Here is a 14,655-nt window from a genome sequence, read left to right on the forward strand (position 1 = left end):
AACACAGAAATACGAGCCTTTGGTCATTAATATGGTCGAATCCAGAAACCATCATCTCGAAAACAATATGTTTATTCTTTCGGTGAAATACGGAACAGTTCCGTATTTTATCTAACGGGTGGCATCCATAAGTCTAAATATTCCTGTTACATTGCACAACATTCAATGTTATGTCATAATTACGTAACATTCTGGCAAATTTGGCGGCCCAAACTGTTGCATATACACTGACTCTGCATGCAATGAACGCAAGAGAAGTGACACAATTTCACCTGATTAATATTAACTGCTAACCTGGATTTCTTTTAGCAAAATATGCAGGTTTAAAAATACATACTTCTGTGTATTGATTTTAAGAAAGGCATTGATGTTTATGGTTAGGTACACATTGGAGCAAGACAGTCATTTTCGCGAATACGCACCGCATCGATTATATGCAACGCAGGACACGCTAGATAAACTAGTAATATAATCAACCATGTGTAGTTATAACTAGTGATTATGATTGATTGATTATTTATAAGATAAGTTTAATGCTAGCTAGCAACTTTTTCTTACTGCATTCGCGTAACAGGCAGTCTCCTCGTGGAGTGCAATGTAATCAGGTGGTTAGAGCGTTGGACTAGTTAACTGTAAGGTTGCAAGATCGAATCCCCCGAGCTGACAAGGTAAAAATCTGTCATTCTGCCCCTGAACAAGGCAGTTAACCCACCGTTCCTAGGTCGTCATTGAAAATATGAATGTGTTCTTAACTGACTTGCCTAGTTAAATAAAGGATTAATAAAGGTGTTAAAAAATATATATATATTTTTTTTATTGGCCAAAATTGGTGTCCAAAAATACCAATTTCCGATTGTTCTAAAAACTTGAAATCGGCCCTAATTAATCGGCCATTCCGATTAATCGGTCGACCTCTAATGTAAACCCCATTTAATTTACTCAAAGCCACAATCTGGAGTTTGTGTTTCGTAAAAGAGTAAGCACACAACTTAAATGAGGATATCTCCCCATTTTGACATGTGTACCTGTTTTAGCACTTACTTTATACCGTTTTATTGATCCCAAGAGAGTTTTCGGTCCATATACCACATATTTAGATAATTTATAGGCATATCATGTTATGCCATTTGCCCATTAGATCCCATTCAATATATACATCTAAAATACATTTGAACCACACATCTCCACATCCTAATACCAATATTACCTAGAAAGACCTTGGTGAAAGTACTTTTTCCAAAACACACCTTATGCTTAATTCCACATTTGACTTTTGAAAACACATGCATGTAATTACAGTACTTATACTTGTAAAATAAGGTGTATTTTTGTAAATTGTATAATGAACAAAATATAAAACGCAACAATTTTACTGAGTTAGAGTTCATATAAGGAAATCAGTCAATTGAAAGAGTGAAATTAGACCCTAATCTATGGATTTCACATAACTGGTCAGGGGTGCAGCAATGGGTGGGCCTGGGAGGGCATAGGCCCACCCACTGGGGAGCCAGGCCCAGCTATTCAAAATGACTTTATTACAGACATAAATACTCCTGTTTCATGAGCTACCCGGGTGGCTGGTCTCAGATGATCCCGCAGGTGAAGAAGCCGGGTGTAGAGGTCCTGGGCTGGTGTTGTTACACGTGGTCTGCAGCTGTGAAGCTGTTTGGACGTACTGTCAAATTCTCAAAAACAACTTTGGAGGTGGCTTATGGTAGAGAAATGAACATTATATTCTCTAGCAACAACTCTGGTGGACATTCCTTCAGTCAGCATGTCAATTGCACACTCCCTCAAAACATCGACGGCATTGTGTTGTATGACAAAACTGTGCATTTTAGAGTGGCCTTTTATTGTCCCCAGCACAAGGTGCACCTGTGTAATGACCATGCTGTTTAATCAGCTTCTTGATATGCCACACCTGTCAGGTGGATGGATTATCTTGGAAAAGGGAAAATGCTCACTAACAAGGATGTAAACACATTTTTGCACAGAATTTGAGATAAATACGTTTTTAGTGCATATGGAACATTTCTGGGATCTTTTATTTCAGCTTATGAAACATGGGATCAACACATGTTCCAATTATATTTTTGTTCAGCATATTTTAAAAATCACCATTGACCTCACGGTGAAATCACTGAGCTGTTTCCTTCCTCTCCGGCAACTGAGTTAGGAAGGACGCCTGTATCTTTGTAGTGACTGGGTGTAATGAAAAGTGTAATAAATAACATCACCATGCTCAAAGGGATATTCAATGTCTGCTTCTTTTTTTTTTACCAATCTACCAATAGGTGCCCTTCTTTGCAAGGCATTGGAAATCTTCCCTGGTGTTTGTGGTTGAATCTGTGTCTGAAATTCACTGATCAGCTGAGGGACCTTATAGATAAATGTATGTGTAGGGTAGAGATGACAAAGTCATTCAAAAATCATGTTAAACGCTATTATTGAACACAGAGTCCATGCATCTTAATATGTTACTTGTTAAGCAAATGTGTACTCCTGAACTTACTTAACCTCTAGTGACACCCCATCCCGGATCCGGGAGCGTAATCATCGACTGACACTCATTAGCATGACGCAACGGACATAAATATTACTAGAAAATATTCCTATTCATGAAGATCACAAGTGAAATATATTGAGACACAGCTTAGCCTTTTGTTAATCACCCTGTCATCTCAGATTTTCAAAATATGCTTTACAGCCAAAGCAAGACAAGCATTTGTGTAGTTTATCGATAGCCTAGCATAGCATTATGTCCAGCTAGCAACAGGTAACTTGGTCACAAAAATCAGAAAAGCAATCAAATTAAATCGTTTACCTTTGATGAGCTTCGGATGTTTTCACTCATGAGATAGTTAGATAGCCAATGTTCCTTTTTTCCCAAAATATAATTTTTGTAGGCGAAATAGCTCCGCTCCTGTTCTTCACGTTTGGCTGAGAAATCGACCGGAAATTGCGTTCACGACAACGCCGAAAAAATATTCCAAATTAGCTCCATAATAAATCGACAGAAACATGGCAAACGTTGTTTATAATCAATCCTCAAGGTGTTTTTCAAATATCTATTCCATAATATATCCACCGGGACAATTGGTTTTTCAGTAGGACCGATTGGAAAAATGGCTACCTCTTTATTTTATGCGAGAATCACTCAGAGCCATCAGGTGACCACTTACACAATGTAGCCGCTTACGGGTATTCTTCGACATAAAGGCGTAAAACTACGTCACAATGCTGTAGATACCTTGGGGAATACGTAGAAAAAGTAATCTGGTTGATAGCCCATTCACTGCTCAATAGGGACGCATTGGAACGCAGAGCTTTCAAAACATGAGGCACTTCCGGATTGGATTTTTCTCAGGCTTTCGCCTGCAATATCAGTTCTGTTATACTCACAGACAATATTTTTACAGTTTTGGAAACTTTATAGTGTTTTCTATCCTAAACTGTAAATTATATGCATATTCTAGCATCTTGTCCTGACAAAATATCCCATTTACTTTGGGAACGTTATTTTTCCAAAAATGAAAAAACTGCCCCCTAGTCACAAGAGGTGCTTGCCATAACAAATGGGGTTGAATACTTGACTGAAGACATTTTAGCTTTTCCACTTTGACATTATGGGGTAATGTATGTAGGCCAATCAAAATAGAATATTTTTTAAATTCAGGCTGTAACAACAAAATGTGGAAAAAGTCAAGTGGTGTGAATACTTTCTGAAGGCACTGTAAGTGAATCTATTGTGTGCACTTTAGAAGAGAGTTATCACTCCCACTACCAAGCTTCTTGTTGTAGTGCAGGCTTCTCGTTGTAGTGCATGTTTTTTGCAAAAGCATTTCTATATTCTAGAACAATGTGTGAATCTCACATTGTCTTGTAAAAAAGGTCTTGGACTGAAATGTTAACAATAAATGAGTTTTAGTAAAGCAATTCTACAATTCTATGTATTGTGTAGGCAGGCATAGGGCCTATAGTGCACCATGTGTGCTGAGCTGACCACAGTAAGGCGTAGGAGTGAGTGTGTCGTGCTTCTGTTATCATAAATTACCTTCCTGGTCTGCTTCCCACGCTGTCTTCATCAGGGTGGGGTGGGGTTAAAGGGGGGCCCGAGGGGAGGGGGAGCTCTGTAAACGCAGGGATTGGAGATCTGTCTGGAAACAGACAACTGAAATTAAAACAAAAATATTAAGAAAAATATAATTTCAAACACTGCAGAGACCAGTAACACTCTTATTTAGAGTTTTAAAAACTATCTAGTCTTAAAATCCTGACCAATTCAACTCTGGTCATTGTAGGTATCATTCATTCTAGTCAGCCACTAAATCACAGAAGGATCCATGTTTGTGAACGGTTAGAGTTCCGTTTCCTTCCACCATTTCTCAGCTTAATACTCCTTTGTCTGAGAAGAGCAGGCGCGCTATAGAAAATTGAGGATTTGAGGAGTTAGGCTAAACTAAACAAAAGTAACCTCCAAAGTTTTTCATAACAATGGGAAATAAGCACTCTTAAACCTATCGATAAGCTATGACAGGAGACAACTGATATTGATGCTTAGTAACTAGTTCTGCAACAGCAAAAATGACTCGCAAGAAATGCACATGACCACTTCCCTCATATTAGCCTAATAGTGAGAACATAACAAAAGCCTTGAATTGACCTCAATATGGTCACCATGGTTAGAATACATCTTAATCAGTACTTCCCTCAATGTGAAGTCAACAAAACCTCCTGACCTCATTTACACAGTACAGCTTTACAAATGCCCATACAAGAGATATCAGAAGACCCTTGGGTCGTTCCACCTCAAAAAGCATGAGAGGTTTTTGACAACCACCATCTCAGATCGATTAGCACTCATGAAAGATTTTGCAGAAATAGAATTTGAACCCTGAGAAATTAAGCTAATTCATTGAAACCAAATTGCCCATTTTAAATTTAGAGGATTCAGATAATATTAAATAAATATATCCGATTTGGACCAAACTTCTTCCTACCAGTGAGTAAGACATGAGGGGAAAAAACAAAACAAAAGCCACTCAGACCCCTCATGCCAATCACAAACTAAAAACCTGTAGGATTATACAGGATCAGTTCTTGACATTTGACAAGTAGTAAGAAGCTGTGGCTTGGAGTATTGCTTCTACATACAGTACCATGTAATGTATTCCCTGTGAATCTGGTGATTTTTTACTTTATTTTTCGCATGTTCAGAGAAATTAGGTCATCGACGTTTGCATTATTTACCATAAAGTAGTGGGAAAGTACCAAATTCAGACCACTAGATGCCGCTGTTCCTGCTATACCATCAAACTCTTAAATCCATTTTGCTGGTTTCTTGGGTTTAAATAGATAACAACATTTTCATTGCAACTTTGGGTAGAAACCCAATAGATTGTGTGGTCATCCTCACAAATCAAGCCAGTCCTCCAGGAAAGCAATTCACTTTGTCCTAATCGCAACCTAACGCTTCAGCCCAACTCTCCTTGAATAGTCCCCACAAGTGCTGGGTGATTGTGACAAAACTGGCACTTGACTAAGGTTGCACATTTTGTGGACTATTCACTGGTGGAAACTTTCCGTGGGATTTTTTTTTTTTTTACCACTCCACAAATGTCTTGTTTAACAAACTATAGTTTTGGCAAGTTGGTTAGGACATCTACTTTGTGCACGACAGAAGTAATTTTTCCAACAATTGTTTACAGACAGATTATTTCACTCACTTATAATTCACTGTATCACAATTCCAGTGGGTCAGAAGTTTACATACACGAATTTGACTGTGCCTTTAAACAGCTTGGAAAATTCCAGAAAATTATGTCATGGCTTTAGAAGCTTCTGATAGGCTAATTGACATCATTTGAGTCAATTGGAGGTGTACCTATGGATGTATTTGAAGGCCTACCCTACCAAACTCAGTGCCTCTTTGCTTGACATTATGGGAAAAATCAAAAGAAATCAGCCAAGATCTCAAAAAATAATTGTAGACCTCCACAAGTCTGGTTCATCCTTGGGAGCAATTTCCAAATACCTGAAGGTAGCACCTTCATCTGTATAAACAACAGTACGCAAGTATAAACACCATGGGACCACGCAGCCGTGATACCGCTCAGGAAGGAGACGCATTCTGTCTCCTAGAGATGACCAGACTTTAGTGTGAAAAGTGCAAATCAATCCCAGGATAACAGCAAAAGACCTTGTGAAGATGCTGGAGGCAACAGGTACAAAAGTATCTATATCCACAGTAAAACAAGTCCTATATCGACATAACCCGCAAGGCCGCTCAGCAAGGAAGAAGCCACTGCTCCAAAACTGCCAAAAAAAGCCAGACTACGGTTTGCAAATGCACATGGGACAAAGATCGTACTTTTTGGAGAAATGTCCTCTGGTCTGATGAAGCCATAATGACCCTGTTTGGAGGAAAAGGGGGAGGCTTGCAAGCCGAAGAACACCATCCCAACCGTGAAGCACGGGGGTGTCAGTTTCATGTTGTGGAGGTACTTTGCTGCAGGAGGGACTGGTGCACTTCACAAAATAGATGAGGTCATGAGGGAGGAAAACTGTGGATATATTGAAGCAACATATCAAGACATCAGTCAGGAAGTTAAAGCTTGGTCGCAAATGGGTCTTCCAAATGAACAATGACCCCAAGCATACTTCCAAAGTTGTGGCAAAATAGCTTAAGGACAACAAAGTCAAGGTATTGGAGTGGCATCACAAAGCCCTGACCTCAACCCTATAGAAGTGTGGGCAAAACTGAAAAAGCGTGAGCAATCAAGGAGGCCTACAAACCTGACTCAGTTACACCAGCTCTGTCAGGAGCCCAAATTATTGTGGGAAGCATGTGGGAGGCTACCTGAAACGTTTGGCTCAAGTTAAACAATTTAAAGGCAATTTAAATGCTACCAAATACTTATTGAGTGTATGTAAACTTCTGACTCACTGGAAATGTGATGAAAGAAATAAAAGCTGAAATAAATAATGTTCTCTACTATTATTCTCTACTAGGAATTGTGAAAAACTGAGTTTAAATGTATTTGGCTAAGGTGTTTGTCAACTTCCGACTTCTGCAAATTAATATTAATACCGTTTAAATGTAGATTTTCTTTGCATTGGATATATTTACCCTATCATATGGAGACAGAAACATAAACATTTTACCTTATCAGAAAAATCAACACAGAAGTATATTTTTTTTTAACCTGCAAATTTAGTTAAAAGAAATTCATGTTAGCAGGCAATATTAACTAGGGTAATTGTGTCACTTCTCTTGGGTTCATTGCACGCAGAGTCAGGGTATATGCAACAGTTTGGGGGCGCCTGGCTCATTGCGAACTAATTCGCCAGAATTTTACATAATTATGACATAACATTGAAGGTTGTGCAATGTAACAGCAATATTTAGACTTAGGGATGCCACCAGTTCGATAAAATACGGAACAGTTCTGTATTTTACCTAAAGAATCAACGTTTTGTTTTTGAAATAATAGTTTCCGGATTTGACCATAGGCTTGCATTTCTGTGTTTATTATATTATAATTAAGCATATGATTTGATATTTGATAGAGCAGTCTCACTGAGTAGTGGCAGGCAGCAGCAGGCTAGTAAGCATTCATTCAAACTTTATTGCGTTTGCCAGCTGCTCTTAGCAACTCTTGAATCACAGTGCTGTTTATGACTTCAAGCCTATCAACTCCTTAGATTAGGCTGGCAATACTAAAGTGTCTATTAGAACATCCAATGGTCAAAGGTATATGAAATACAAATGGTATATAGAGCGAAATAGTCTATGCGTCATAATTCCTATGATATATAGAACCTAAAACTTCTTAAATGAGAATATTGAAGAACTGGGAATATTTTACCACCAGCTTTCAAATGTTCTGAGCAAGGACCTTAACATTATCTTTTTTACATGGCACATATTGCACTTTTACTTTCTTCTCCAACACTGTGTTTTTGCATTATTTAAACCAAATTTAAAATTTTTCATCATTTATTTGAGACTAAATTGATTTGATTTATGTATTATATTAAGTTTAAAAAGTTCTCATTGTTCAAAGAATTCAGTATTGGTTTCCTCAGAACAGAGAATCTTGTTTCTCAAGGTCTGAGAGTCCTTCAGGTGCCTATTGGCAAACTCCAAGCGGGCTGTAGTGTACCTTTTACTGATGAGTGGCTTCCATCTGGCCACTCTACCATAAAGGCCTGATTGGTGGAATGCTGCAGAGATGGTTGTCCTTCTGGAAGGTGTGTGTGTCTTTCCAAATCATGTTCAATCAATTAAATTTAACACAGGTGGACTCCAAGTTGTAGAAACATCAAGGATGATCAATGGAAACAGGATGCATTGGAGCTCAATTTATAGTCTCATAGCAAAGGGTCCGAATTCATATGTAAAAAAGGTCTGTTTTTTTAATGAATTAGTTTTCACTTTATCATGGTGTATTGTGTTTAGATTGATGAGGAAAAAATAATGTATAATAATTTTACAAAACTTGGAAAAGGGGATGGGGTCTGAATACACTATGTTTGACCAGTAGTATGAAGCTGCGGCTTGTAGTATTGCTTCTCCATTCTATGTAATGTGTTCAGAGAGAATAATTGAAGTCACTTATATTGTTTACCATGAAGTAGTGCGGAAACCCCAGGTTTTGTTCACTAAATGCAGCTGTTCCCGCAATACCGCCAGTCTTTTAATCAAAATCAAATCAAATTTTATTTGTCACATACACATGGTTAGCAGATGTTAATGCGAGTGTAGCGAAATGCTTGTAGTTCGCTTCGCGTTCCTAGGAAACTATTTTATATATTTTGCAGGTCTCGTGTTAATTAAATAGATCACAACATATTCTTTGCAACTTTGTGTAGAAAACCAATAGATTTGCCTCATGATGAAAAAAAATTGTGTGGCCATCCTCACAATTCAAGCCAGTCCTCCATGAAAGCAAATCAGTTTGTTGGTCTTTTATGCTTAATCTGTGTCCAGGAAACCACCCCTTTGTGTGTAGTTCTCTCTTCAAGAAAGGTCTGGATTAGTTATTGTTAGACCATTCCTGTTGAACAAGCAAACCATTAGGCTACAGCAGTTCTAATGGTTTCAATGTTATGGTCTGTAATGATCATCAATGGACACACTGTGTATTGATTTGCAATTTTAATGGTTTTGGGTTGCGTTGGGTTTAATGGTAAATGTCACTAATCACAATAGATAGAGCTGTTTCCTGATCATTTCATTTTTTTTTTTTTAAATGAGACTTCCATGCAATTATTTATTTTATTAAGGTTATTACAACATTGTAGTCCCAACATTGTAGTCCCTCGCCCATTTCTTAATCAATGTTTTGGGCTTATAGGAAAAGTCTTCATATGAGAATTGCATAGGGATAGCCCCCTAAGAGAGCAGGGTGATTCTCATGAATCCAGTTGTAAAGAGCGACTGCCCCTAAAAAGAAACCAATCCCTTTGAAAACGGTCTAAGTGGGATTGACGAGTCAAACATTTATTCTGGTGTCAAAATTGACTACAAAGTGTAAATAGGATCATTTTTATCAAAGTCAGTCTAGTCTAAAACTGAGTTTGGAACCTGAGTGTGTCACACTGACAGGAGTGCTCAAAACAAAAGACAACAAATGTGATAAATGTTATTTATTTGCAAACAATTTTTTTTATATATAACTTTTTGCTTTGTCATTATGGGGTATTGTAGATTGAGAGATAAAAAAAAAACAATTGAATCTATTTTAGATTAAGGCTGTAATATGTTTCAACTATTAACTTGGTCAGGCCCTAAATTAGTGCTAGCAAACTTTCAACATTGTTTCCCATGCCAGTGAGCTCCAGACAGACAGACACAACTGTAGGCTATTTGCGCAAGGAGAATGGGTAATCAGGTAGGCCTATTTTATGAAATTTCCACCGGATCAGAGCATCACATTTGTTTCCCCTTTCATGGTGAGTGGTTATTGCAAGGGATAGAGCTGGAAACAGTTGAGGAACTATTGTCATTCTCAATGGATGTAAAAATATACATAATTTACTTGCTGTTTGAGGCGAAGAAAAACTTACTTTGAGAAGCTCCAAAGTGATGCTGAGTTAAGACAATCAGAAATAGTATCAGATACCCAAATGGGCAAATTTTGGGGCCTAAATTTGCATGCAGGCCAGGCAGCCTAGGTCTCCTTCTATACATAATCAGATGAGTGTCCTTAATCAAAATTGACAGGAGTGCTCAAAACAAAAGACAACAAATAAATTGACAACAAAAAAATGGGCTTCAGGATCTCGTCATGGTATTTTTGTGCATTCATATAGCCATGAATTGTGTTCACTGTCCTTAGCTTATGCCTGCCCATACCATAACGTTGACATCATTAAACCACTTGCGCGCACACAACACTCCAGACACGTGGTCTGTGGTTGTGAGGCTGTTTGGACGTAGTGCCAAATTCCCTAAAAACGACATTGGAGGCAGCTTATGGTAGAGAAATGAACATTCAATTATCTGGCAACAGCTCCATGTGGACATTCCTGCAGTCAGCATTCCAATTGTACGCTCCCTCAAAACTTGAGACATCTGTGGCATTGTGACGCCTGACAAACTGCACGTTTTAGAGTGGCCTTTTATTGTCCCCAGCACAAGGTGCAAATGTGTAATGATTATGCTTTTTAAATAGCTTCTTGATAATCCATCCAACTGACAGGTGTGGCATATCTTGGCAAAGTAGAAATGTTCACTAATAGGGATTTAAACAAATTTGTACAGAACATTTGAGAGAAATAAGCTTTTTCTTTTATCTCAGCTCATGAAACCAACACTATACATGTTGCATTTATATTTTCATTCAGTGTATGCTGAATGTATCAACAGAAATAACCAAACAAACATTCTAGATGATAAATTATGTTAATTTAACTGTAAATGTAGGTTACTACTGGTGATACTGGTGTGCCATCCCTGCGGCCTCCATAATGGATTAGTCCACTTAGACAGGTGACTTGTGTGCCATATATAAAAATAATTTATTTGCCACTGCTCGACTAAAAAAAAAAATCTTGCTTGACCAACAGCCTATCGTCCAAACAATCAACTAAATGTGGTCAGCCCTAATGGGTAGGAATAAGTTTGGTCCCAAATCAGATGTTAGGTAATATAATTATTTAATATTATCTGAATCCTATAAATTAAAAATGGCCAATGTGTGCAATTCTTAATTTCTCTGAGATCAAATTAAATTTCAACAAAATAATGTTTCAAGAATGCCTATTTTACTTGGTTCTAACTACAGAAACAACTTCAGAACAATCTGAGATGGTGGGTGTCATGGCATGCTGAAATGACATGGAACGACTCCCTATCCAATCAACCTTGGACTTACACTTGACTCCCTATCCTATCAACCTTGGACTTACACCCCGATCAATGTAAATCAAATTAAATTGTATAGCACCTGTGTATAGGACTACTCAGTCAAAATTGTCAAATTACCAGTCCCGGTCATTCATTCTTCCCAAGAACAGACGCATGAGACTGAGAAGAATGAGGGCAGAAGAGAGAGAACAGAGTGGGAGCAGTTCTGCTCTCCCCCTAACCTCAGGCCTCTCTCGCCCCCCTCCTCTCTCTCTACCAGACCTAATCTGTAAAAAACAGCTCACTCCATATCTGTCACCTCCCTAACGGAACAAGGACCTTGCACACACACAATCTCTTTTAAAAGGTACAACAGCCTAAATTAGGACTGAAGTACAAATCTTTAGGCTACATTCCTCACAAGACAAGGAACAGTTTGACATAGAAATGCCTCAGAGGGCTGAATGAACAGCTTAGCAACTTTAGAACATCTTATAAAGTTGTTTAAAATGTTATACTAGGCTATAGGCCTTGCCAAAAGATATCGACCATACCGTTATGATAGTTTACACTGAGGTCAGAACGCAATCATGGTTACATTAAGACACTGTGGTGCTGGTGCGAGATATGGGTCAGAAAACATACCTCAATGTAAGGATGGGATATGCCACTGTACCTATAACCACACTACTCCATTGAGAAGATTAAAATTATGAACTAGCAGTATTTCAAACAGTGAAGTTATGTAAGGTATATGTTTGAACCTGCAACCTACACTGCATACACGATACTAGCCCTTGATCATGACTCTCAGTTCCATTACAGTACACATAAGAGTCATTGGAAAAAGGAGTATTTTGTACGGAGGAGTTTTCTAAATAGCGCCGACACTGTCTGAACATTAACACGCATCGCTTACATTACGTTTTTGGAAGCATAAGGCCCTCATCTTTCATATCACAGAGTGATATTTAAAAGAAATACATAAAATTGAGACACACCTTTATAGGGTTAGAGTTAGCATTCTCACATGGGCATATATCCATGTTACAGCATGTGTTTACAGAAAACAGACTGTAGACAGATAATTAGCGCAGGTAACAGAAGAAAAATACTGTTGGCTGCAGCTGTGATAAAGCCGGTTAAAACAGTGTACAGTAAGTGTGTTTTGTATTTGTGAAATTGTGATATGAAAGTAGAAGGCTTTATATTTCAAGAACTGTATCGCAATGAAGAACCGATTCACGTTTAGATGCTGTATTGGCTGCCAGAGCCAGTCTACTTCTGAAAATGACTTCAGGTCTTTGGACCTTAAACTGGAACTGACAACGATTTAGCAACATTAAATCTTATTCAAATATGTTCATATACACCCCCAGGAAGAATATGACACTTTTTTTGTACAATTTCTTACAAGCGAGCTCTTAGATATGGTCATTTTCATATTTTCATAAATTCATAGAATTAGTCAATAAAACCTAAGAAAAACATTTTCAAGGACAGAAGTCTACACAGACCGGTGACCCATAGCCAATCAAAGCTGCAATAGGCTTATAGGCAAATAAGGCATTTGTCACACGGGCCTGCCATCATTCCCTTTGAATTGGACTGTGTTCACAGGCAGTAGCAATAGCGCGACTTCTGATCATTGGAATGCATTCGCCAAAAGCCACAAAATACACCCGAATGAATTTCTGCAAATACAGTGCATTCGGAAAGTATTCAGACCACTTGACTTTTTACACATTTTGCAAATGTGTATAATATGTACACTCAGACAAGAGTGCTCTGAAATCAGAGTATGAACGCACCCAATATGCATATCATGGAATAGCGTTAAATAAAATATATTTTTAAAAATTCTTATGAAGTTAGTTTAAGCATAAACTGGGAATTCGATTTTTTTTAACTGATATTATGATTGTGTTTCATATCTGCAAAGTAGTTAAAAGGCTGTCAGTTCCACTTTAAGGAGTAACGGTAACATTAGGCTCCTTAAGAGTACTACTTGGACTAACACTAGACTATATTTATTTCCTGTAAACTGTTTGACCACATGGGCTCACTTTGACATTGAGACCCAGTCAAAAACAACTAACGTTAAATAGCAAGCAAGTGTGGTCAACTGGATTAGGAAGGGAGCCAGAAAGTCTAGACATTTCTATGGTTGGCAGCTACTTAAAATGACCAAAAAGTAGACATCAAATGAGTAACGTTACCGTAAAACAGTGAAGCAAAGATGTTATCGTGACTTTCGTTTTTTTATTATCAGTTAAGTTAACTAGCTAGCCAGCTAACTTTGACCTATCTGGCAAGCAATTAGCCGGTTAAATAGCTGCACAGTTCACAAGTAAAACAACCACTGGAATAAATAAAAAATGCGCCGTCTTACCTGGATATAGCGTGTAAAAAGTATGGTCGTGTAAATGTCATGACATTAAATAACACATAGCTAACATTAGATGTCGACACAAGCAAGTGCAGTGACACCACTGAGCCAGTAACACAACTTCTTCTTCGGTGGGGTTTATCAGTAGTTGGCATCCAACGTTATGGTACATTACTGCCACCTACTGTACTGGAGTGCGGCCCAGAGACAGTGAGAAACTAAATCCTATTTGTCAGCCCCGTTGCTCTTAAAAAATATCAAATATTTGAGACTATATATAATAACATTCTACTCAATATTCTAATTAAACTAATTTCCTGTATCCCCTTTTCCCTCATACTAGATCTCAGTGTCTCTTTCCCTCTGAAACTGCTCACACTGTAGCAATACATGCTCCACTGTATCTGTTTAATGGCAAGAATAACACTTTCCTGTTGGATGCTTTTCCATCACATTTCAGATCTTATTCAACCGGCTGGGTCTCACCTTTAATGTTGTAAAAAAATGGCTCCTCTCTTCTGTCCCTTCCTGCTGTTCTACCTTCCCCAACCTTCCTCTGTACTTGAAATAAATGCCTTAATATATCTATTGCACTGCTCCTGCCATCTCTGCACCATCTCCATATCAGGCTTGTTGCCTTTGCCTTGCTCATTTGGTATTTTATTAGGATCCCCATTAGCTGTTGCAAAAGCAGCAGCTACTCTTCCTGGGGTCCACACAAACATGAAACATAATACAGAATGACATAATACAGAACATCATTAGACAAGAACAGCTCAAGGACAGAACTACATACATTTTTAAAAAGGCACACATACCCTACATATCAATGCATACACACAAACTATCTCGGTCAAAAAGGGGAGAGGCGTTGTGCCGTTATGTGTTGCTTTATTTATTTATTGAAACCAGG

At 38.1% G+C, this 14,655-nt stretch overlaps 1 protein-coding gene across 5 annotated transcripts in view; it reads right to left on the minus strand.

The window, feature by feature from the left end:
* LOC112216120 (natural resistance-associated macrophage protein 2) overlaps window positions 1-13,874 on the minus strand; it is a 42,638-nt gene extending 28,764 nt beyond the window's left edge. For 3 of the 5 annotated variants that reach the window (XM_024375848.2, XM_024375873.2, XM_024375883.2), the window contains exons 1-2: window positions 13,746-13,874; window positions 4,055-4,171 (exon numbers count right to left, since the gene is read on the minus strand). In XM_024375848.2, coding sequence (XP_024231616.1) covers window positions 4,055-4,085 — 31 coding nt within the window. In that variant the 5' untranslated portion in view covers window positions 4,086-4,171; window positions 13,746-13,874. The remainder of the gene's footprint in view (window positions 1-4,054; window positions 4,172-13,745) is intronic. The other 2 variants (XM_024375864.2, XM_024375857.2) reach the window with 2 other exon arrangements.
* Between the last annotated feature and the right edge of the window lie 781 nt (window positions 13,875-14,655).

This window comes from Oncorhynchus tshawytscha, linkage group LG02, assembly GCF_018296145.1.
Source record: "Oncorhynchus tshawytscha isolate Ot180627B linkage group LG02, Otsh_v2.0, whole genome shotgun sequence".
Classification (NCBI taxonomy): Eukaryota; Metazoa; Chordata; class Actinopteri; order Salmoniformes; family Salmonidae; genus Oncorhynchus; species Oncorhynchus tshawytscha.